Source organism: Pteronotus mesoamericanus, unplaced genomic scaffold (genome assembly GCF_021234165.1).
Source record: "Pteronotus mesoamericanus isolate MK-2021 breed Mesoamerican mustached bat unplaced genomic scaffold, CSHL_Meso_final scaffold_1186, whole genome shotgun sequence".
NCBI classification, from domain to species: domain Eukaryota; kingdom Metazoa; phylum Chordata; class Mammalia; order Chiroptera; family Mormoopidae; genus Pteronotus; species Pteronotus mesoamericanus.
Window position 1 is genome coordinate 13,183,549 of NW_026555302.1, and position 25,534 is coordinate 13,209,082.

Sequence of the window (25,534 nt, forward strand, 5' to 3'; positions counted from 1 at the left end):
TATGTTAATATATGACTATGTTTGTCCATTCATTAATGCATCAAAAATTTATTAAATGCCTACCATATGCTAGATAATCTGCTAGGCACTGGGAATAAAATTTTGAGCCCACTGGGCACAACGCCTGACTTCATGGAGCTTTTACTATAGTGGCAGAATCATATATTAATAGATAATCGCACAAATAAATGACACATAATTTACCATATACACTATAGGAATGCCATAGGATTTTACTATGTATACTATAGTAATAAGAAATGTAGGAACGCTATAAAAAGATTTGACCTAGTCTAAAGGCTTATAGGAGGGTTTACCTAAGAAATGATATGTGTGCTGGCACCAGGCTATCAACTGGCTTGTGTTTTTAGTCACTTTTATTTTCATTCATTTGTTTATCAAATATGTATCTAGACAGCATTCCCGATAGAGAGAACAGCATAAGCAAGGCCCTGTGCTAGGTGTTATATTCAGAAACAGAGATCATTTCCTGAATTCTTTAAGTGGTCTTTAATTTGTTCTTGTAAAGAAATACTATCATTATCATTTCAGTAAAATGGATAACGGTGATGTTCCAGGAGGCACCACATACAAGAAAGTAGTTTTTCGAAAGTATTTCGATAGCACTTTCACCAATCGCGACCCCCGGGGGGAGTATGAAGAGCACCTTGGCATCCTTGGCCCTGTTATTAGAGCTGAAGTGGATGATGTTATCCAGGTAAGTCACCTTCAGGGCATTGCTAAGGTCACCAGAGCAATTTCCACAAGCTTCATAGGGTTGTAATGGTGAAGGAGCTAAAGGTGATTTGCTTATTTTCCAAAATTCACAAATAATCACATTGCTTCTCAAAGACAGCTTGCCAAGTAAGCTGACAATCCTCAAGAAAATAACCTTATGGTTTTATTCCTCCCTCTGCTAAGCTCCTACTCCCCCAGTAAGGGCCAATTCCATTTCCCCTGTAAGGAACCTCCTTTAACTCCTCTGGCCTTTCCTAAACAGCCCTCCTCCCAGACGCTCCCCTCTGCCACCACTCACACTGGGTTTACTGCACCTTTTGTCCCCAGATTTTTAACTTGAATTCACATGTTTGTGTCTCTCTGCACCAGGAGGCTGGGAGCTTATCGAAAGCAACAGCCAAGCCTCTTTGCCTTCCAACCAGTGGCACCTGCCATTATCACTGCATTTGTAGATGTTGTCAATACTTTTGCTTAGAGCCTAAGAACAAACATGTTTTGGTATTTCTGGGGAAAACTACCTGGGCCCTATCTCACAGGATGGTTGTAAAAATTAGATGAAATAACATACATAAGTTACATGGCCATTGGATTTTCATTAAGTTTAAGCACATTGTGAACCGTTGTTCTATATAGGTTCATTTTAAAAATTTAGCATCCAGACCATACTCTCTTCATGCCCATGGGCTTGCCTATGAAAAATCATCAGAGGGAAAGACTTACGAAGATGAATCTCCCGAATGGTTCAAGGAAGACAACGCTATTCAGCCAAACAGGAGTTACACATACGTTTGGCACGCCACTGGGAGATCGGGGCCAGAAAACCCCGGCTCCGCCTGTCGGGCGTGGGCCTACTACTCTGCAGTGAACCCGGTAGGTACAGCCGTTGGCTTTTATCACTTGCCTAACCTGGGTCCACTAAATGGAATGGTCAAGGTTATTTCTTGTCAAATGCCTGCCTGGCTACCCATGAGGAAGGTGGGAGGATTGTGGTCAACACCCTATAGCTACCTCCCTGCAGATCTGTAGTGATGGTGAGAGAGAAACGTTTGCTCAGGGAAGAGGGGCAAGGATTGCTGAAATGGCCGGCCCCAGTTAGAGTGGCCACCTTTATAGAGGACGACATCTACGTGCAATTTCCTTGAGCAAGTATTAGCTTTCTCCTCTTTCTCTGTGGAAGAACTGCAAAGTCAAGACTCCTTCATCTTGGGCATGGTCAAGAGGGTGCTGGCCTCGGCTTCAGCTCCTACCCTGTCACTCACTGTGTGACTCTAGGACCGTTACTTGACCTCTCTCAGCCTCAGTTTCCAAAGTTAAAAATGATGTAACAGCAGTATACAGCACATAGTAGGCACTCAGTAAATGTGTTTAATAAATGAATTCTTTTTACCATATAGCATTGTTATCAGAATTATATAAGAAGCTATAAGCAAAATATTTACTACAGTAGTAAATGCTCAATAAATAGTATATGTGATAGTATCAATATTATCATGATCATTATCTTTACTACCACATCAAGATAGACAATTAATCAAAGGAAGGGCATATGAATGCCATACAATTAGATGAATAATATCCAGCCTTATGTAGCGACTCATTTATAATTTTCAAAGTCAGAGCCTCTAAGAAGATTTCCTTTCCTATATGATCAGTGGTAGCCACAAGAGCAAAGAAAATGCTGAGAGAAAACATGTCCCATTTGTTCCTACTGTCTTTCAGGAAAAAGACATCCATTCGGGCTTGATAGGTCCCCTTCTGATCTGCCGAAAAGGAACACTTCATAAGGAGAGCAAGATGCCTATGGACATGAGAGAGTTTGTCTTACTCTTTATGGTCTTTGATGAAAAGAAGAGCTGGTATTATGACAGGAAACTCCAAAGGTCCTGGAGACACACATCCTCTGAAGTCAAACACTCCCATCAGTTTCATGGTATTTTCTTCTGACTTTGATCTGATCTCTGAACTAAATCACTCTGGGTGACAGTGACACCGGCCCTTAAGTCCCCACAAGATAAGGCAGGAGGTGCTTCTGTGGAACCAGGAGCTACCACTAAAATTAGGTCCGGAGTGTCTTGGAGGGCTGATGGAACCTGGCAGGTGACACTCCACAGGAAGGAAGTGCGAGAAAGTCTAAAAGACAGACACGGAGAGGCTGCTGCAAAACGAACCCAAACAAACCAACCAAAAAAGCCACCAGGCTTCAGTTAAACACACATTGAAAAGGAATTAGCACTATTCTGTGATCTAAGTACATCATGAACCTGTTTCTTGGTCTTTAAAGGAAAAGTATTTCTATAGTAGGAGTGATCAGCCACGTGTACTTGCTAAAACGAGAGTGGCTGTATCAGTTTTAGCATTCGGCGGTTCCCAAATTGCTCCAAAACCACATGAATAAAATAGTAGCTGGAATGATCTCTACTCCTCTCCCTACAACAATGCTTGGTCTTGGCTCCTGAAATTCCACAGCCATTCCTTTAATTGTAGAAGAATAAGCAGAAACGACAAAAAATTCCCTCACTTTAGTCCCAAGTGAATGCAGGGTACCATTAAGCTTTATCATTTAAATGTACTATTGTTTAAGGTGATCAAATTTACCAGGTTCTTTAACCACACACACACACACACACACACACTTCACTGAGGGGAGAGTTGAGAAGCCTCAGAAGCCTAGACATCCAAGCTGGGAACGGGGCAGAGCAGCCGCCCTATGAGTGAGAGAACAAGCACGAACCACTGGGGCTGTGGGTGCAGCACAGGTGAAGTCCAACTTCGAGCTGCCTGGAAGTATCCCTGAATGTAGGAGGCCTGAGGGTGATACGCTGTGTATCCCCTTCTTTACGCTCTTTCCTCTACACTGGAGTTCCCTTCTCTGGCTTCCTGGTGAGTGGCAAAGGAAAATTCGAACAATAAATGGAAAGGATAGATGGGTACAGCACAGAGCAAGAGCAGTGGGAAGTCTGGGGAGAAGGGTGAGGAAGTGCTGGGAAAGGGGGCTCAACCACACTTGGCTGCAGGCTGTGTGAGGAGGAGCTGGTGGTCCTCACTGACATCATGACGCATGGGGGGACCCTGAGAGAGCCTGGCACAAGGAGCCGGGTGACAAGGAAGCTGGGTGATGGGCGGGGCCCTCCTAGATCCTTACCAGCCTCTCTTCTGATGTACACAGATTTGTAAGTGGTTGCAATTCTGTCCTTTCAGCCATCAACGGGATGATCTACAACTTGCCCGGCCTGATAATGTACGAGCAGGAGTGGGTGAGGTTGCACCTGCTGAACTTGGGTGGCTCCCGAGACATCCACGTGGTCCACTTCCATGGCCAGACATTGCTGGAAAATGGCACTCAACAGCACCAGTTAGGGGTCTGGCCCCTTCTTCCTGGTAAAGATCTGGGCCATGAAGAGAGGTCTTGGCTAAAAAATGGCGAAAGACGGGACTCTTAGCATCTCTAACTCTCCCTCAGTCCCTCAGTCCCTCCCTGGGCATTTACTTCTAAGGAGTCATGCATGGGCTCTGGCATAGATCCTGGCAAAGCCATGCCCCCAAACTGCAGCCAGAGCAGGAAACAGCCAGCTGGCACGGGTGCTGCGTGCAGCACTACACAGGCTAACTGCGGCCTGCCTTGGTTCTGCAGAGGCCAGGCCCAGCGCAGGTTCTTCCCGGCCACTGCGCGTCACTCGGGCCAGGTCTTAAGCGGAGTACAAAGGACCCCCACAGGGCTGGGGCAGCGAGCGTGTTGGGGCGGCGGGGGGGGGGGGGGGGGGGGGGGGGCGTTTGACTTCTTGAATTCTATTCCTCACTCCATCACTCTGGTACCTTCAGGCAAGTGACTACAGGATCCTTATCAGGCTGTTTAAAGAAAAAAAATATTTTTTAAAAAAAGTGATTGTAAAAGCTGAAAAATAACAAGGGTATTTAGAGCCTTTCATGTGGAAAACAACAAGGTTTAAACAAACTAGTCGTCTGAAAGGATTCTTACGTGCCAATGAGTTATACGTAGATATACCGGGGGCGGGGTGTGGCCACTGATTCTCAGACTGCAGTGGCATAATAAAAACCTAGGAAGCCAGCTGAAATGACGATGCTGACACAGAGATTTTGCTCTCAGGGACTTTGATCCGGCAGAGCCAGGGCCATTCTATTCAAATCCGGGACAGAGGGGATTTAGGTCAAACGCGCCCCCTCCTTTTCACCACGTGTGACCAGGTCAGGCCACCTGCGGTGAGCTGCCCTGCAGTGGGAGCACTGAGAGGCAGGGGTTGGCTGGCCCATCAAACCTTCAAACCTGCGTATCTGCGTGCGAGAGGGGAAGGTTGGCGACTTTTCTCAGCATTTGAGGAGGACGACCATCGCCTGTTAGTTTTTGCTCACAGTCTGGGACATGGGCACACATTCTAGTTAGCAGAATGTAAGTATCAACTGGCAGTAGGTAATGGTCAATACCAGGCTAGATCATCAGAGGCTTCAGAAGTCTCATTCTTTCAGTGATGTTCTGAACCAGTTTATGTGTACTCTATCCAAATATGTAAACTATATCAAAAATTTGAAACATGGGAGAAGGGTGTTTTATTTTAATTTCCCTACATGAGAAAAGAAAAACTAGTGAAGTGAAGGGAGAGAAAGGAAACATGGACAATATTTTTGAGGCCCAAGGATGGGTCATTCAAGGTTGCTTTGATATTTAGGACTATAAAGCTCTATCTTGTGTGGGTTAACTTGTAACATTTAGATAAATGAAAGCTTCTTTCCAGTAAGGGATGTTAAAGGTATTTTTTTAAAGTTCTGGGGTGATTTAGTTGGGGGTGTGTGTGTGTGTGTGTGTGTGTGTGTGGTGGTGGTTGGTGGTGGTGGTGGTGGTATTGTTGTTTTGATCTGTTTGTTACACCCATAGTCCTGCCTAAAAAGAAATGGAAAACTCTAGTTGTATTCCAAAGCTATTTGTGATGCAGCAATGTTAGGATTCTTTGATAGCTGTCAGCCTATAAAAGCTTGTTATTCTTTGATGATGTAATGTTCTCTCTCTATTTTAGGTTCATTTAAAACTCTTGAAATGAAGGCATCAACGCCTGGCTGGTGGCTCCTAGACACAGAGGTTGGAGAAAACCAAAGAGCAGGGATGCAAACGCGATTTATCATCATAGACAGAGGTATCAGCAAGAGCCACATGATAGTTTCAGCAGGAGACTCTTGTTACCAGAATATTACCTACTTTCCGATAGGAAATATTCAACTCAGAACTCTGTATCACAAAGACACACTCTGTAGCAGTAATTACTTTCATTCTGGCCATGGTCTGATTATACAACAAACATTGGTCATCTAGGAAACAAACCAACGGTTCAGCCCAAAGGCATTCCTTTCACTTGAGGAACCAATATAAAGTATCCTCCTTTATAATCTGTGACCCATGGAAAAGTGCATGTAAGGAATTCTCCAGACCTCTAGCAGAGAGCAGGAAACAGACACAAGGAATTCAACAGTCACCAACACAGTCACTGAACTTGCTGTCCCAGTATTTGAGAAAAAATGTCCATCTGTCTGTCCAGCCAGCCAGCATTTATTAGGCAGCTGTGGAGTACCAAGCACTGGGTCAACATCTGGACAGTTCAGTGGTTGGTATTCCCTAAGCTGGTATTACCTTCCAGGTAAATTTTTCAAAAACATAGTCTTTTGAGGGCTAGTACTTAATGCTATAAAGTAACTTATTTTAAGATGTAAGCAAATGGAAATCAGTTTAAAACCTAATTGTATTTCAGGATATCAGTTGTTTTCCTCAAGGGTGTCATTATTTCTGTTGAAGTTCCAGTCTTGTTAGTGCATTAACCATTTTATGATCAGATACATTTAAGCCAGTGCTATACAAAGCAGGTCACAATATCTCACTACTGACCCACCAGGGGTATAATCTTTAGCCATGGAGCTGTACCTTGTTAAATGTATTTTCTAAGCAAAAATTATTCATTGTCTTGTTTTCCGTAGAATGTAAGATGCCAATGGGGCTGAGTACAGGCATCGTAGCGGACAGACAGATCAAGGCGCCTGAGTTTCTGGGTGAGCAGCGGCCTTGTGGCCTGTGGGGGGCGTCTCCGGCAGAGGTGCAGGATCCAGCCTGCGAACACCAGGCACGACAACCGCGCCTGCGGGGTCCATGGGTTGCTGCGCCTCTCCAGGCTTTTCTCGGTCACAATATGGGAAAGTAGCTCAATGGGGGCTGCCTATCTGGTCAAGGAAGGAGCACTTGGCAGGAGCTAAAGCCTGTTGGCACCCCTTTATCACTGCTGCCCCCTCTAGTAAATGAGGGTCCCAAAGAGTCGCTCCCAGGGAAGCTTGGTCTCCCGACATGGGCAGTCTGACCCATCAGCAGACTGGGCAAGAGAGAGCTTGCTCTTTTGCCCATGCGTTCTTTTCCAAAACTGCCCATTCATCCCCATTCTGGGTTTGGTCACACATGTAATATTCCTGCCATATTCCCAGGGATTTCTTGGCCTTGAGTTAGAGTCCCCATTGACAGGACCCTTTGCTGTGCCAACCATTCATCTGTTCAAGAAACTTTCTTGATCACCCACTGACTGTGTGTTAGAAACTCCTCTTAAGTGCTTTCGCTGCTCAAAGACCTTCCCAAGATCAACAGGTGGATGGCAAGGGATCACGGGGCTCCCAGTAATCCTTCCCACGCTGTCCTGGCAGGCAGGCAGGCACACTCAGCAGCAACCGCATCAACATGACCTGCCTGCAAGAAAGGGGGTGGGTGGTAGTTGATGGCTGACCAAGCACAGACTTGAAGCCAAGGGTTGGTCGCCATGGACTAAGTCAGGGGCGCAAGCTGGTGCCATCTGTCTGGTCTTCTCACCGCAAAAGCAGGCCCTCAGGGCTCTGGTTTCCCCCCTGCAATGTACCTGAATGTGCCTGAGAAACTGCTAATTGTATGGCTGTTGTTTTTTTTTTTAAATTCATAATAAATTCTTTCCTTCCTTTGGATTTAGATCATTGGGAGCCCAAATTAGCAAGATTAAACAATGGTGGATCATACAATGCTTGGATGACAGCAAAAATGACAGAATTTGACTCTAAACCTTGGATCCAGGTATGACTTATTAATCTGATAATATTTACTGCTACTGTAATAATAAAAGTGATACTAATAATTTCTTCTTGTTCTTGCAATGTTGTTAGGGGAAATAGCAATTACTAGGTGTTAGGCAGTATTCTAAGTGTATAACATACTTAAAATGAACCTGATGAGGTTGGTTCTAGTAATATCCCATTTTGCAGGTGGGAAAACCGAGACAGAGGGATTAACTAACTTCCCGACGTCACACCAGCGAGTTAGCGGTTGAGCTGTGATCTGGGTCTGGGCACTCTGTGCTCGGGCATGAATTGCATCCAGCCACCCTGTTAGTTTGCTAAGACCTGAGGGGCCAGCTCCTTAGTTCTAAGGAAAGCTGGTTGCACAACGAACTAACGCAGCATGTGACTTGTTGATAAGGACAGTTCTGTTCAATGGCTCTGCTACGTTGCAGGTGGACATGGAACGGGAAGTCCTGTTCACAGGGATCCAGTCCCAAGGTGCCAAACACTACCTGAAGTCCTACTACGTCACTGAGTTCCAAGTGGCTTACAGCTCCGACCAGACCAACTGGCGGATTTTCAAAGGGAACAGCACAAAGCACGTGATGGTCTGTAAGCAGTGTCTTCCTGAATCCCCAGACTCACCTCGTGGTTACTGTGGCTGTGTCCATGACTCTTTCTTTTGTACAAATACTGCTTTTCTGGGTGTTCTTCGGGCCTTATGGAGGAAGGTGGTAAAATGATGGGTCTGTATATTACAAACTAAAGGGATAAGTCTGATTTCTGAAATTTTAAAACTCCACAAAACTTTTAAAAAATCACTTTATCATCAATCTAAATGCCCAGACTTTTCAGATTAGCAGATGGTGTACAGTAGAGTAGACTATCTGGTCTTGTGCCTTAAGAAGATCATGTTAAAAATGTGCCACCAAGACTTTTGATTTTATGAGCTTGCTTTCTTCTCGTTTTCTATATTATCTATAACTAATTTTTCTATATTAACACTTAGCTATTTCTAGTAATAATCATTTGTATTGTACCTTAGGATAGAACAGAAAAATCTTAAATTATGGTTCTTACTAATTAGTATTGGAGAAAGAACACAGATTTCATAGCTTAAAGAGTTTGACAGCCATATTCACAAGGAACGTTGGTATGGGATTTTATTTTTGTTTTTGTACTGTCTTTTCTGACTTTGATATTAGAGTAATACTAGCTTCAAAAAATAAATTGGGACGCATGCTCTTTTATTCTATTTTTGGAAGAGATCGCCTAGAATTGGCGTTCACTCTTTAACCATTGGGCGGAATCCGCCAGTGAAACCATGTGCGCCTGGAGATGGCCCTTCCAGGGGCTTCAAAATCACAGACTCAATTTCTTTAGCACTTACAGGCTTTTCAGATTATCTACTTTATATTGGGTGAGTTGGGATAGTTAGTGCTCTTTCAACAAGCTGATCCATTTTCTCTTAAGTTGTTAAATTTATGTCTAGAGTTTGTAGTTTCCCATTAGCATCCTTCTGATGTCTGTGGTGTCTATAACAACATTGTCCATTTCATGCCTGATATTCTCTTTTTACTTTGTTAGTCTTTGTTAGAGATTTGCCAAATTTGTTTGTCTTTTCAAAGAACTGGCTCTTTGTTTCATTGCTTTTATCTACTATTTTTCTGTCTTCTATCTTAGTAACTTACTTAGTCTGCTCCTATCTTCTGTTTCAGCTGGATCTTTCTGATGCTTCTCTGGCAGAGGGACGGGACGGGACACAGCCTCCTTACTGCCCAATGATCAAAGTCCAGGCCCCCCACCTGAGGAGGGGCTTACTCCTCTTTATTGCTGAGTGGGGATGACATGCTGTCCGCTGACCGTGCAGGGGTGGGAGCCTTGTTAGGAAGTACGAGGGTGAAGGTCCTGAGTCCTTGGCTGGCCTTCGCCGACACAGCCCCAGGGAGGGTGCTGAGGGGCCTCATCGCAGCCTCACGACTGACCGTGGAAGTCAAGGCTCCGCGCTTGGCCCTGGAAATGGTTGAGGCGGGGAGGGGGGCCATGGCTGTTTCTATGTTGTTTACCTTGAAGTAGAGCAATTATTGTCTAAAAGTCTTCTGTCTTGCTGGGCCACCCTTTGTTGGTTCTGAGGCTACATAAAGCAGGTTTCAAATGGGGCTCTTTTGTCCGAACCCATTGGTGTTCCCTGGTTGGTGGCGTCTTCTCTTCCAAGTCTGGGGTGTGCAGGGCAAAAAGCAAACCCAGGGAACCCAGCCCATGACTGTGTTGTTCCTGGGGTCCTAGAACTCTAGCCAGTCTGCCCTCTTTTCTCTACCTTCCAGAGTGTTCTTATGTTTCTAGCTGTACTTCACAGGAGGAACAGGGCAAAGTGCGTCTATACCACGTTCCTAAAATGGAAGTATCCCCAAATAGTTTTAGGACCAAATTGATTTGGCTCTGGTCACATGGAAACTTAAAATTACAATATTAAATTAGACCAAAATTTTACTATAAAATCATTTAGAATTTTTACATAACTAAGCTTTTCCCTTTTCCTCTAGTATTTTGATGGCAATTCAGACTCCTCCACAGTAAAAGAAAACCAGTTTGACCCACCAATCATGGCTCGCTACGTCCGGGTCTACCCAACGCGATCCTACAACAAGCCTGCTCTCCGGCTGGAGCTGCAGGGCTGTGAGACTAACGGTAAGGAGCCGCGGTGCACTATTGCCGTGCCGCCGCTCGGAGAAGCAAGGCTGGGAGGGACAGGACAAGGGGGGCTCTTTCTAGTCCTCTTCAATCACTTTGGCTCCTTAAAACAACCTTTTGGGAAGCAGAGGTTCCACTCAGGTAAACCCTCAGGGTGACTTAGAAGGACCCAGGTTCTGGCAGGACCTGGATGATACGGGCTTTGCCCTGACACTCCAGGGAAGGGCCCTAGTTTAGAGTGACCTTGATCAGCCCATTTTCAATAGAGGTGAAATTCAAACTAGGCCTGACTCTCCTGGAGCTCTCCAGGTCATTCAGACTTTAATGTAATAAAAGTATCCAGCAACATCCCTGGCATGTATTAGGGTTTGATGAATGTTTTTGACATCTAAGTCTGCCTGCCAACTTCCTGAGGCCTTGACCATACTCTATATTCTGTTTTGCACCCTGTGTAGGCACCCAAACCTTTTCTATGCAAGCTGCTCTTTTTCAGGGGATAGGATGGGACCTGTGGTATAAATAAATCCAGGTGACCATTAGTGGCCATAATGAAATTCTACCGTACATAACAAAGATGTCTGAGAGTTTAACAACTGTTCTCCTTCTCTGACTCTTAAAGTAGTGCTTCCCAAAAGTTTTTGCTGCAAAGCACATATAGGAGATAACACCTGTCTAGGAGTCTGGAGTAAAAGACTAAAGGGGCTGTCCCGGGGCTTGGCTGCCCCCGATGCCACCTGGCTGGTCTAAGGGCAGAGGCGGACAGATACACAGGCACACCCGAAACTTGCCGTGGTGCACCTGCTGAGAAGCCACGGCGCTTTCTCTCAGGGTGCAGGGAAGGGCCACAGCTCATGGTGGAGAATGTTGCTGACCCTAGGAATCAGTTTCTTACCAAAGTGGATAATGCGCCCTTACACTGTTAGTCTGAGGGACACAGGTATGGGCATTTGGCCAGCACCCAGATGCCCGCGGCCCGTAACGTCTCCCCATGAAAGGCAACTTCTGTATGGCAGGAGCACACCTCGACCAGCTCTCTAAACTATTGCTTTTTCCCTTCCATGTGGTATATGATGTCAATGGTAGTTTGTTCAGCTCACAGAGTCAAGCTAGCTAAAATTGGACATTCAACTCTATTTTCTATACAAGAAGTATTACATTTTTTAAAAAATCTCATTTCATGTTATTTATATAATTAGTATTCTTTTTAAGGCTTTTTTAATTGATTTTTTGAGAGACTGAGAGAGACATTCATTTGTTGTTTCACTTATTTATACATTTATTGGTTAATTCTTGTGTGTGCCCGGACCAGGGATCGAGTCTACAACCTTGGTATATCAGAAGGACGCTCTAAATAACTGAGCTACCCAGCCAGGGCAAGCCTTTTCTTCTTTCATGGAGAGAGTAAGATAGCACTTCAAGAAAACACCTACATGATTTACTAGCAAGAACCATGTGTCACCAAGATGACGGCAATGGTCAGTGGGCTGGGCTCCCTCATGGGCTATGATTCTTACACCCACAGGTCAGCCTCGCTGCCTATGACATTTAAATTCACGCCCTGGCAGAATTCTAAAGGGTGCATAACATGAATCACCCTCAAAGGGCTGAAAATAAGTTGTTAAATGTGACTACCAAGGGTCCACTTTATCTTCTTCTTGCTAGCTTTTGTTAGAAGAAGAAACAGAGTTTGTTTTTACGTACCGAGACGGGAGTACTGTCTACCTCAAAGCAAAATCCTAATGCTCCAAGACTGAAGGAGGGAAATGAATTTAGCTGTGTTGGTGTCAGACTGTCTGGGCCCAGATTCCGTTTCCAGTTCTCCTAGCAATGTCACTGCAAGCAAGTTGCTTTTTCTTGCTGTGCTTTTCTCCTTTGTAAAATAGAGGCAATTAGGAGCATTATATAACAGTACGAGTAAAGCCTAGAAACAGGTTTGGGTGCTTGGACAATCAAAGCTGGTTGTTGTCATGGCCATTTTGTGGTTACTCAGTGTTTCTCATCTCCTCAGCAGCACAAAATGCCCTGCAGGGAAGGTGGGTGGCCTGTAATTAGTCGCCATACTTTTCTCTCAACAGGATGCTCCACACCGCTGGGTATGGAAAGCGGAAAGATAGAAAACTCGCAGATCACAGCTTCCTCGTTTAAGAAGTCTTGGTGGGGAGGTACCTGGGAACCCTCCCTTGGCCGTCTGAATGCCCAGGGCCGTGTGAATGCCTGGCAAGCCAAGGTGAACTATCCCCTGTGAACACAGCCCTCCCAGCTTCCAGAAGGAAACAAAGACCTCACTCTGAGGAACATGGGGGCCCGGGAAGCCAGACAATCACCCCCTGTTTCTGCAGGTTATGATCCTAGCTCTGAGAATCTGGGGTACCTGCTGACTTGAGAGCTACAGTGTTAACTCTGGCTCACAGAGAAGTCATTTATCATCTTTGCAGTGTTTTGCCTAATCTTAACTTAGACCAGGGGTGGGCAAAAGGCCAGATTATGAATATTTTAGGCTTTGTGAGCCATGCATTTCCTGTCAAAACTACCCACCTCTGTCATTATAACAGGAAAGCAGCTATAAACATTATTGAAATGAATGCTCATGGCTGTGTTCCAATAAAACTTTATTTACAAAAACTGGCAGTGGGCCAGATTTGGCCTTGAGCTGTAGTTTGCAAATCCCCTTTGAGACAACTTACATTAGTGATGAGTGATTTAGATTTGCAATATCTTTTCTGCCCCCTACCCCACAGTATAGCAATATTTTTTATTTTCTGAAGAGTGTCATTTAAATTTTTTTGTTCTCATTTTTTTGAGAACTTTGTGATATTCCTTTAGACAACTGGCAGCACAGTAAAATGCTGCAAAACCAGGGTTATAAATCAGTGCTCTAAGCTGAAGAAACATCTTCTAGAGATTTATAGTGCCCCTGATATTAGCCCATCGAGTAACTCAGAGGACAGACTTAGGGTAACTCCTAATTACTGATTCACTTCTACTGTACTCTTCAACTGACCTGAGACATCAGAATGACATCAGAAATAAGAACAATCCTGTCAACTAACTGAGTCCAGATTCCCTATTTGCGATCCTCCCAACTCCCTCCCTGAAGGTCCCCACACTCCAATTCCCTGGACTCTGCCGATTTCCACATCCTGATCTTGCATTAGGTGACCAGTGGTACTAGTGGAGGAAACAGAGGGCCTTGGACCCCGTACAGATAATTTTGGGAACCAATGTCTATGCCTCAAAACTCATTTCAGGACTTTCAGAGGATTGCAAAACGTTAGAACAGAAGGGATTCTACAATCATCTGGCCCAGGCTTTCCTTTTAAGCCTCTATGCAGGGGAGATTAAATCATTTTAGTTCAGGCTGGGGACAGGATCAGAGTCCCCTTCTCCCAATCAACAGGCCAGGCTCCCGTCCACCATTTAAAGCAACCCAAGCACTGCATTTTGCAATTTTGCCGAAGGGCAGACTGAGACCCAGAAAGTTAACATAATAAAAGTAATAATGTTACATTACATTTATATAATTTTAAAAAATTGTAAAAATGACAATAGAAAGTTACAAAGAGAAAGGAATTCAGATGTGTCCCAGGTGATGCTTCAGAGCTGCCCAAGGTGAAGCTGCGTCACCCCACCCTCCACTTTACAGCCTTTAATCAACGGACTCTTCATGCAGTTTGCTCCCAGTCTTTGTGAAGTGAGAAAGGCTCCAGAGAGGAAATGCTAATTTTTAATGCTATCATTTCAAATCTGGAATTTTAGGTCAGAGTTATTTGTTTCACTTAACCGATTAGCATGAAATATCTTTATAGAGTCTCTTTAGAGAGGCGGAAAGCCTGAGCTGGGCACACCGGACATAGGCATGCACGCAGATTGAAGGGCCTCTATCCCTCTTAGGCCTGCAGAAAAACTGTATGCTTAGAAAACTCCTCTAGCGACCTATATTTGGTATCACTAGAACAGCCTTGATTTGAAGGCATACTAAGATATTACCAAATGTCACTAGAGGGTATTACAAAATGAACAAAAAAAAAAATCTAATACAATAATTTTAATTCAATTAATTTTCTCCAAAAATACGTAAGGCATATGATTATATACATACATATATGTATACATATGTATACCTACAAACATGCACATGAGAGTGATGTTGAGAAAAATATATGAATATTCATTATTTCGCCTAGAACTGAATGATTCTATGAAGCATGATAACTCTCCCAAAGTTGAAAATTCATTTCACATTACTCTAAAACTCAGTTAGTCCTTCGGATCCTCTTTCCCCAAGTGCGTGCCACCAAACATGTGATTAGGCGTTTTGTTCAGCCAGAGACCGGACAATTGCTATGGCAATCAAGCCTAGGTAGAGCTTTATCGGGTCTCTGAAATATTATATGTATTTGGAACATCTGAAAAAAAGAAATTGCACTATTTCTCGTATTTGACATTAGCAGAAAAAGAAAAATGGGGCTTTTCTAAAATAAATAGAGGACACTATTCAATTCTTTTCCAGATAACCCTTCAGTAATATCAGTAATATATTTTTAAGCAAACTTGCTTACCAGAATAACAGTTACAGATAAGTTATCAATTTAATATTTTTCCCAAGTAAATTTCATTTACTTGTTTATTCAGCAAATATTTGATGAACACCAACTGTGTGCCATGCATTGTGGTAAGTACACAGACAGAAAACTAAGTTGGCCCCATCCTCAAAGAAGCAGGGATACAAAGAAGTAAACAAATAAGGATTGCACAATGTGTGAAATGCTCTGGAAGAAGTTAATATATGTGCTATAAGGACAAACAAAAGGAACAGAGAAGCCAGGGAGGAGACAGGGTTAGAGATCCTAACATCACAGAAAAGATATCCTTTGAGCTTTGTACATTTCTGAATAACTTGGCCTAAAACAGCAAAGGTTCTAACATCTGTCTCATCACTGTGTTGTCATTTTCATAGGCAAACAACAACAAACAATGGTTACAAGTTGATCTGCTCAAAATCAAGAAGATAACCGCGATCGTCACCCAGGGTTGCAAGTCCTTCTCCACTGAAATGTACGTGAAGAGCTATGCCATCTACTACAGCGACCAGGGCGAGGAATGGAAGCCCTACAGGCAGAAGTCCTCCATGGTGGACAAGGTACAGGGCGGTGTCTGGGCAAAAAGAGAGGAACTAGAAAGCTGTGCTGAGAGCAGTGCCTTGTAGTTGCAGACAGCTCTTTGCATTTGACAAACGTGCACTGGCATGTACCGGCCCTTTCAGTCCACTAAATCCTAGCTCTGCAGGCACCAGGCCTTGGAACAGGGACCATGCATGTTACCTTTCTGCTCTGACTGAGCCACCTGTAAAGTGGTGAGAACAGAACTCCGGGGGGGTGATGTGAAGCTTCGTTACCTCTGACTGAGAGAGATGGGGCTTGGGCTCCTATGACAAATTAACCACAGACTGGGCAACTTAAACACTTGTTCTCGCACTTCTGGAGGCAGGGGTCCTGATCAGAGAGCCAGCATGGCTGGGTTCTGGTAAGAGCCCTCTTCTTGTACGTCCTCATACGGCCTTCCCTGGTGAGTGCACTGCAAGAGCGAGCTTCCTGACTCCTCCCCTTTTCTTATGTGGATTAGTTCCATTTAATTTAATCCCAATTACCACCCAGAGGCCCCATATCCTCACACCATCCCATTTATCTGATATAGAATAGCAAATTTTATTACATGAATTTTGGGAGGACACAAACACACAGTCTGCAACAGGGGTCTGGAAATTCTGCAACAGGGGTCTGGAAATTCTGCCATGGTGAAATAACACCCTACCGGCATTGCCTTGCGAAAAACAAGGGATATACTTGTTTTTCGTGACTGATCAAATGCCTGTGGCTCTGAAACAGTCCAGCCCTAGGTTGGCTGTTTCTTTGATTGGGTTTGGTTTATTTCTCACTGTACCAGAACATCCTTATAGCGGGATAAGCATCATTGTCATAAACAGTGACTTAGCCTCTGCTGTGTGTAAATCTTGGGAAACTTGCTGGGAATGGAAAGAAAAAAGTGGGAGGGAGGTGAGGAAGGGACACAGTTTAGCTGAAGATACAGGGTGTAATGAAAAGGAGAACTATAAGTGGACGGTTAAGTTTTATTTTAAATGCTAGTGATAGCATTTAAAATAAATGCATCGGTGCTGCTACCTGGCACTTACTAGGTCCTTGTTATATGTTTACATACTTTGTTTAATCCTTACAACTCCTATTACGGAAAAATGTTATCCCCATTTTGCTCATGAGGAAACGGGATTCAGGAAATAGAAGTAACTTGCTCAGAGTCGCGCAGCTACACAGGGCCTAAGGACAGAGCCGGTTTTGCAGCCGCTCAATGACACTGCATCAAATGTTTCATTTTTCCCTAATTCGACTCAGATCATTGGTGAGGTGAAACCCCTAAAGAGGTCTGTCTGGAGTGTGACTTCATAACTGACTGAGGATCCTCTCTGAATGAATGTCTTCTGTGCTCTTCCATGTCCAAAAAGAATTTAAAGATTATCTGTAAGGTTTTTATACTCATTATACCATCATTAAAGATTTTCACATATTTTGCTTTCAGATTTTTGAAGGAAACAGTAATATCAAAGGACATGTGAAGAACTTTTTCAACCCACCAATCATTTCCAGATTTATCCGTATCATTCCGAAAACGTGGAATCAAAGTATTGCACTTCGCCTGGAACTCTTCGGCTGTGATATTAACTAGACTTGAATGTTCAGAGACAGGAAGGACTCTTAAAGATATCAAGCTATTTTGAGTAGGCATTGTATTTTATAGCTATGTTAAATTCTCTATTAGAGAATACAGTTTTATGTATGAAACTTTTATAATGTAACTCCTTGCTACCTTTAAGTGAGATGATGGCTATTATTTTTGCATTATTTTGAATATAAGTGGGAAAATATCAAGAACCAATAAGAAAATGGCTTATCTTTCACAATGATTAATATGCTATATAAAGTAATATTCATATAGTTAACATGCTTCACGATAGTTCTTTTAAACCATAAACACATCTTTTAAAACATAAACACATTAATAAAAGAGATGTTTCTTAAAACCATTTCTAGACCTGGGTAACTGTTACTCCGATTTTTTTTTTCAAAAAAGAAATTATGATTTAAAAGTAAAGGAAACAAACAAGATTTTTAAGTGGTTGACTGTTCTTGCCAGTGGAGACAAAAGAAATCTTATCATATGAAAGGATAAGTGTTTACACTACCCTGTCTTAGCTACACGACAGTGATTTTCTGACCATCCATGAGAAAAAGCACAAGCAAGAATATTTTCAGAGGTCCCACTGGCCTCATAAACCTGACTGGTCTTGCTTGGGATGGATGACACAATATTGATGTTCAGTATTAGGGGTCATTAGACGCAGAGCAGAATCCAAATAACCATGGGAGAACGGCACACAGAACCTTGGCTTCACTCGAGCTCACACTACTTGGCACACTGTTCCAAAACACAGGTCGCCTGGGGGAAAGCTGGTGACTGCGAAGCCAGCGCGGGGGCTGTTGTCCCAAACGCAGCTGTGCTGGCCAGGAGGGGCCCCTGGCCAGCTGACTGCTCTGTGGTCACTCTCCTGAAATTCCCCTTAATAATTTCCAACAGTGAGTCTAGCATATGCAATTTGCTAAAGGCTCCACAAATTACGCAGCTGGTCCTGGGTCCCTCTCCTGCAGAAATGTGCAGGATCTCTTCCGATCCACAGAGATATAATAGAAGCAAGAAAACATGCCACGTACGAGGGAGGGGAAGAGATGAGCATGGAGCATGAGGTCCAACTTCATCACCCAGTATAGCAAAAAATAAGGCCACAAAGGTTCAACAACCTGCCTGAGGCTATTGCTTGTTCTCATCAGAGCCGAAACCAGAAGCAAGGTGATTAGACGCCCAGCTTCTCCTTCCCACCTGGTTTCTCTTTTCACAAAATGGAAATTACAATGATTATGATTCATCCTCCCCAAATAGGTTACCATGAACATTAATTATAAGAACTATTAATCGATCTTAAAATTACTTGTTCGGGGCTCAAGGAAATGTTTGGGTTATAGCTGATCTGCATAGAAATATTAAAACCTTTCTTACTTTGAAATAAAAATATGTATTTTTATTCCTCTGTTTGAAGTCATTTAAATGAAATTACAACTTTTGCAGTACAGTGTATATCCTCCACTGACCTAACACACTCCACTGTTCGTTATGCCATAACGTGCTACGGAAAAGAAATAAATGACTCACGGTAGAATCATGGCTTGGAAAAAGAGCCAAACAGATACCATCTAAGCATTAATCATTCTAATTAAGAATTGGAGAAAAAGGGCTATGAGTGAACCACAAATACAAAAGGGTCAGAGGAAACATGGAATTAGTTCTCCAGGATTTTTTTTTAAGGTTGTTAAAAGAAATTACAAACTTCATGACACCTTTTAGAATAACTTTGAATAACCACTATATTTTGAGTTCAGGTCCATTTGGGCAAACTCAGGGGAAAAACCTTCGGCAAGTAGCTGGGATCCTCCAAAGAACCATGAAATGTCTCACCACCTCCTTCTATGGATGGACCAAGAAGCAGCAGGTCACAGACAGCAGAATTTGGCTCTTGAAGCGGCACATGCTCTAAGGCAGTGGGCCTAACACGTACTTAAAATTATCAGAGTTCTATGCTACCATTTTGGGGGGGGGCTTTCCTTATAGAGAGTTCTTTCATGAAAAATTGTGAATGCCTGGTTCTCCCAAGTTGTTATGTGCCCGTAGTCCAAAGACAGGGAAAGCAGAAAGACACAGGCATGCAAAAGGACTGTGTGTGGGGAGACATTTATGCTGTTGGTGCCCAGGGAACGAGAACGTTCTTCATATCTAGGTAGTATGCTGGGAGAGACTTACGCAGATTTAAAACTTGATCTCTCTCAGTTATATGAAATGTCCTTGCCAAAAGATATCTAAGCATTTTGCATTTGGTATATGGAAATAAACTTAATGATATTAACTTCCCTAGATGGACCACCATCTTAATTTTTAAAAACCTCTATTAAGCTTACTCTATTTATACAAGAGAGCACTATGATGCATTGTAGGGGAGAACAAAGAAAGATGATAAAAGACGCTGCCTGGGTTCTTCGAACACTTGTTCTCTAGTTGGATAGAGAAGACAAGCGTAAGAAGCAAACACAGCCTATGGGCAGATTTCACCCTGAGTGGTAAATAGTAAGAAGTCAGTCAAAGGAGTGACCCACGTAGGATGGAGTCAGACTGTGGAAGCTTTTGAAGAAGGTGATTTGGCCCAGACCGTGAAGACACTGGGCAAACGTTAAGGCAACCTGTGCAGAACCCCAAAGAACTGGATTAGGATATGGGTCAATGGAGACTTGAGAAGTGTAGCAGCTTTATACTTAAATTCCAGGCCTGGAACCTTTTCCTGACATACCTACCCATTCTTCCTACTCCTTGAGCACAGAGTCTGATACTGGCTTACACACCCACCTCCTTCTACCCACCCCCCCGCACCATGCCCATAAGTCCTGTGTTTTGCAAAGTCAAAAGAAATAAAAACAGCAGCTACCTGGGAGGACAATCTGGGGGTGAGGTAAGAGAAATATACATGTACAAAACATATCCCTGTTCTGCAAACTGTGGATGATGGATGGTGGTGGCCAGATTGGAAGTGGGTCAGTGTTGGTAGCGTTATGGCTGCCACACTGGGCAGGATTCTGACTCACTCTGGGTAAGACAGGATCAGAGGGAATGGCAATGGAGTAGGGAGAGAGTGCGTAAGAATGTGTCATGTGCAGGAAACTGAAAGGTGAGACAATCGCACGGGAATATCTGGATAATGACAAGATTTTAAAGTGCTGATGTGATCGATTTTGTTCTGCTTTTCCACTACCCAACATCTGAGCCACCTTAAATTCATGCCTGTTCATGCATTACTATTAGGGGCTGCTTCTCAATGTCGCAAGGATGATGTACAGATAGATGATTTCATATACTCACCTGTCTGGTTTTTTGGGGGGTTTTTTTGCAAGAAATTTGGTGATGGGCTTACCTGTTCTATTTATCTCAACTTCCTTCTATCACTGTTCCTCCGTGTTGACTACAGAGACTTTCTGAAAGTCTGGAACCTGGCAACCACATTTATAGATGGGACAAATAATGTAAAACTTTCATTTTCTAAGTAGTCTTGAGGGAATAGTGATGAAAGCTGTATTTCTATGTAAAGTGCTTAGAATTAGGTATTGATTATTATTAATAGTAACATTATTAATAATAATATAAATATGACATAGTGTAATATCAATATAACAGTACTTATTATTATAAACAATTGTTATTAATTTCTGATGTGTTGATCACCTTGTTTTATACCACTCATTACTTTTTAAAAGTTGTGGTAAAATGTATATAACAAAAATGGTTGAAATGGCAAGTTTTATAAATGCACAGTTCAGTGGTGTTGAGCATGTTCACACTGTTGTGAAACCGTGGTTCTTTTTTGTAGCTGCTCTGTTTTCAGCCTGGGACTCCATCCTTTCCCGGTAGGTGGGGCGTCTGAATCAGCTGGTACACCCACCCCAAGGTCTGCGGACTTGCACACAGAGGTCGGGTGTTCATTATGCAGGCTCAGCAAAGAATCGAACAGCTTGAATGGGCTGTCTTCAGGGGATTTAACCGACCTAATTAAGCTTTTCTCAGGGGTAGAGATTGAAACATTTTTTAATAGCAGATGCAAATCTTAACATTACATCCCGAGTCCACAGTCTTAGAATGTGATTCAGAAATTATTGTAAATCATCCCCTGACAAATTGGATAATTTAAAACAGAATTAAGTAGAAATTTACTCAGTGAGAAAAATTAATTGGTTGCCAGCTGGTTTAAGGAGGCTTAAAACAGGGAGAGGTAAATAAGTTGTGCCAGAGCCTAAACTGGAATGAATGGCCAGCATTTTAGATTGTGGTGTTGTGTAGCTTCACAAGTAGACTGTGAAGACAGTACTTTTCTGCAATGCACCAAACAGGTCTTTAAAAATGACTGGTTGGTGGTGAGAGCGTGGTTTGGTATTTGCCAGGATATTATAAAGAATCTTCTCCGCCCTGCCCTCCTAAGCAGCTAACATTTTAAATCAAAGGTTCTCATACTTGTTCAGGTGGCAAAGTAATTGGGAAGCACCATGCTCTTAGTAAAAGTTACCACAACGTAATTTCATATCTATTTGAATGAATTGACATATTTACTTAGCTCATTCCCTCAAAGGTTTTACAGTTGCTTAAAAGAAAACATAAAATTCCACTAGGTAACATATGTTACAAGCCGGAGAGAAAGCAAAAACAGATGTAGGGACACAAACAAAAGGCAGGAAAGAGGATGACATGAACACGCATACCAGTAAGCGGGTCACCTTGCTATGGGCGGGCTTGGGTTTAGCAGGAAGGTTTTGTTTAATAGCAAGTGCAAAAACAAAACAAACAACCAAAAAAACCTTATTAGTTATACAAGTGTATGTCCCCCAAAAATATTCAAAAGAAGAACTTTTCTTGATACTGAAATTAAAAATAAATTCTTCCTGAAGGCCTACGGAAAAGAGGCCACCATGTAACATGCAGAGCTGCTCTAAGAGGAGCAGACCTGAAAATGCTGTCTCCTGCATCGCTCAGGAGAGGCTGATGGACTCCCACCTAAGCACAGTTCAGTGTGAACAAGACTTCAGAGGCCAGTACTACATGGAGCAAGTTCATGGCTATCTGCTGGTTTGGCTGTAAGCCAAAGGTAGATTTTATAGTCTCTGTAGCAATGTGGTTTTCCTTTAGACAACAGTTCATATCATAAATAATTTCTCTGTCATAATTTTATTAGCTATTCAGTAGTAATGAGATCAAGAGTGTATACTTAGCAAAGTATAACAACTACATTTGTGCAATGATGTTATGCTCTTACATGAGATTCTATTAAGAACAAATTGTAGTAGAAGCCAAATGTTTCAGAACAATTAATGGGAGAAAAATGTAAATTGAGAAAATTATTTCCCTTAATTTTTTCCTATAATTGTGGAAAAGAGTGCCTTTCTATTTTGGTAGTAGAAGACCTTAATTCAGCTCTCAGAAGAATACCTATGCTAAACAAACCAACATTCATTCAAATGTTACATGTACAGACATAATTTGATTCTCATTTATAATTTATTTCATTTAGTAAAAATTAATCATTTCAAATAATCATCTTTCCTGAAAATGAATATTACATGTTTCAGTTAAATATTTATTAATCATTTATTTAAAAAAGAAGAAGTTTCAGATACTGCAGAGAAGTGCCTGGCAGATGAACAGCTCTCAAGGAAATAACAGACTTATTTACAGATTTCTACTTATTATGGCCTGGTTTGCATGATTACATATTAACTCCTTTTTAATGGTTCCTTAATATTTTATGGTTTGCTGTTATCTTATCACTCAGTACAGTGGACTCTAAACAAATAGTTTCTCCCAGAATTTGAAATCCTTTGGGTGATAGCTTGGATTTTGAAACACAAATAATGTTATGAGCTCCCTGGACAAGGTGTTTGCCTTAAGAAGGTGGCCTTTGTCAAGATTAAAGCTTCGCAAATAAAACCAGGTTTATATTTAACTATGTCTTCCCATTCTCCTCTCCATCACACGCCTTTTCCCCTAGTTACTGTACTTTCTCAGTACTCACAAGATGCAAGCTTTTCCCCCTCTTTTTCATACTAAGAGAACTTCTTTTGAAGTATTGTTTTTTTAATAGCCTGTAAGACACATCTTAGCCCTCTTTTAAAGTGCTGGCCTATTTAAACCTAAAACCACACTTGAAGAGAACACCCTTTCTAACAATGTTCTTCAATTTCTTTCAAGCTTAATTTGTGTGGATGTGGATTGATGTTAAACTCAATTGCAGGCTCTTCCTCCAATACTCACTTGGAGTATAAGGCGTCCAGCTAATTCCCTAAATTCTCATCCCACCCCTTTATTTTCTCTCCCTGACCTTTGGTCTGCCTCAGCCTTTGAGCTGTTGAAGATCTGTTAGTAAACATCAGCAGCATTTTAGTTTTTTCTCTCTTTGGCCCTCTCCTGTCTTTTTTATTTTTCCTTTCTCTTTTCCAGATAACAGAACCTTTTTATCATGTTTCTTTCTCCTTTGTCTCTCTACATAAGCTTGGATTCAATTAAGTTTCACCTTATAGTCATGAGCAAATATCTCTTCAGTCAATTCATGAAGAGCCAGGCCCCGTTCTAGGCTCTTTTGTTCAAAGAAAATTAACAAAAGAGACAAAATCCCTACTCTAATGGCATTTACCTGCATGTAGAAAGACACAAACAATAAACAATAAGAAAAACACATTGGGTGTCAGACAATGTCCTAAGGCAAAAATAAATCAGAGGCGGGAACATGGTGTTTGTAGAAGGAAGAAGGTCAGTAATATAAATGGGATGGCCAGGGACAGACGGCTCAGAAAGAAGGTGACATTTAAGCAAAGACTAGGAGGAGGAGTGGAAGCACAGAACATAGGTGTGTGGGAGAAGGCATTTGCAGGCAGAAAAAACTGTGAGCGCTTACACGTGCAACAAAAGGGGGGCGCAGGAACAGCAGGCAGAGCAGCAGGCTGAAGCCCACCGAGCAAGAGAGAAGAAAGGGGAGATCAGAGAGTAAAGTGGGTGGGAAGAGGCAGGGGGTGGGCACAGGGACAGTGCACATCTGGAAAGCCCTGGGACTTTTTTGCTGAACGAGGTGAGAAGTTAGTTGCTCAAAAGTTTTGAACAGAAAAGTGATATGTCAGTTATGCTTTTAATGAATCTTCCTGGCTGCTGGATTTAGACTAGACTATAGGGGAACAAGCACAGTCACAGGAAGGCCAGTTTAAATGCAAGTGCAGAATCCAGGTGTATGGTGGTAGTGATAAAGGTGATGGGATTCAGGACATGTTTTAAGCCAACCAGGTTTGCTGCTGGATTGGACAGTATTCAACGTAGCGGCCGTACAGCTGTATGCCCAACGACGGGTAAAATCCTCCCCAGAGAAATATGGGCAGTGTTTTTGAAAGTCCAATATTGTCTATGTGACTCTGTCTTTGTGTTCTGATCATCTAATCACTTGGCATTCCACGGGATTTCAGCAGCCAGTTCCTTCGAGTGGCCTGAACCCTGTCACATCTCAGAACAGGCCCACCTGTGGAATGTTAAACCCATCCAGCCAGAAAGTCCTGGTGGATCTCATATCGTCCACCCGCCCACGGAGGCCTCCCGTTCTCTCAGCCCCGTCATCGCCTGCCTGCGGTGCCCTTGCCGGGTTCGTCACTGTCACTGCAAACCCTCAGCGTGCTCTTGCCTCTGACTGTCCTGCCCACGCCCCGCGGATCCCCCCCGCTGTGGGCCGCGAGGAAGCCCCAGCCGTAGCTTGTCCACCGCACGTCCAGGCTGCAGCTCACAGGCAAGCAGGCAGGCTGAGCCGGGCAGTCCCTCCTCCCCCGCCAGTCACTCCCTGCAGAAGCTCCCTTCAGCTTTCAGCGGCTGAAGTGGAACCCGCCCCCTTTTCCCTGCACACACCCAGCCTCCTGGCTCTCAGAGGAGCAGGTTACAGCAAGGCAGGCTTTCAGTGTTACTCCCACTCTACCCAGTGCCTCCCATCTACATTCCCAGCCGCCTGCCCCCTCCCCCCAGGGAAAAGGAAAGCTCCCACGGGGGACTTGGAGTTCTAGGTCCCAGGAGCTTCCTCCTCTACCTCAGGCCTGTTTCGAAAACCCCTGAATCTCATCGTGCTGGTTATACAACTGTATACGTTTGAACTTATTGAACTATACACATAAAATGGGTAATTTTTACTGGATGAAAATGATACTGTTTAAAATTAAATTAAATCAATAAAATTAAGATTGAAAAAACCAAACCTGTATCTCTCCTGTTCTTTTCTCCTCTGCTCATACACTCCAACCTCTAACAAAATAAGTAAAAGCTACATTTGAAAATGTAATCTGTATTTGTTACCTGCACAAGCATT

At 43.0% G+C, this 25,534-nt stretch overlaps 1 protein-coding gene across 2 annotated transcripts in view; it reads left to right on the forward strand.

The window, feature by feature from the left end:
* Positions 1 to 18,569, forward strand: part of F5 (coagulation factor V) — a 53,339-nt gene extending 34,770 nt beyond the window's left edge. Inside the window, exons 15-26 of one of the 2 annotated variants that reach the window (XM_054587798.1) lie at positions 553 to 718; positions 1,372 to 1,608; positions 2,458 to 2,668; positions 3,937 to 4,116; positions 5,766 to 5,882; positions 6,715 to 6,786; positions 7,719 to 7,819; positions 8,256 to 8,411; positions 10,347 to 10,491; positions 12,570 to 12,721; positions 15,452 to 15,634; positions 17,086 to 18,569. In XM_054587798.1, coding sequence (XP_054443773.1) covers positions 553 to 718; positions 1,372 to 1,608; positions 2,458 to 2,668; positions 3,937 to 4,116; positions 5,766 to 5,882; positions 6,715 to 6,786; positions 7,719 to 7,819; positions 8,256 to 8,411; positions 10,347 to 10,491; positions 12,570 to 12,721; positions 15,452 to 15,634; positions 17,086 to 17,232 — 1,867 coding nt within the window. In that variant the 3' untranslated portion in view covers positions 17,233 to 18,569. The remainder of the gene's footprint in view (positions 1 to 552; positions 719 to 1,371; positions 1,609 to 2,457; positions 2,669 to 3,936; positions 4,117 to 5,765; positions 5,883 to 6,714; positions 6,787 to 7,718; positions 7,820 to 8,255; positions 8,412 to 10,346; positions 10,492 to 12,569; positions 12,722 to 15,451; positions 15,635 to 17,085) is intronic. The other variant, XM_054587797.1, reaches the window with a different exon arrangement.
* The last annotated feature ends 6,965 nt before the right edge of the window (positions 18,570 to 25,534 follow it).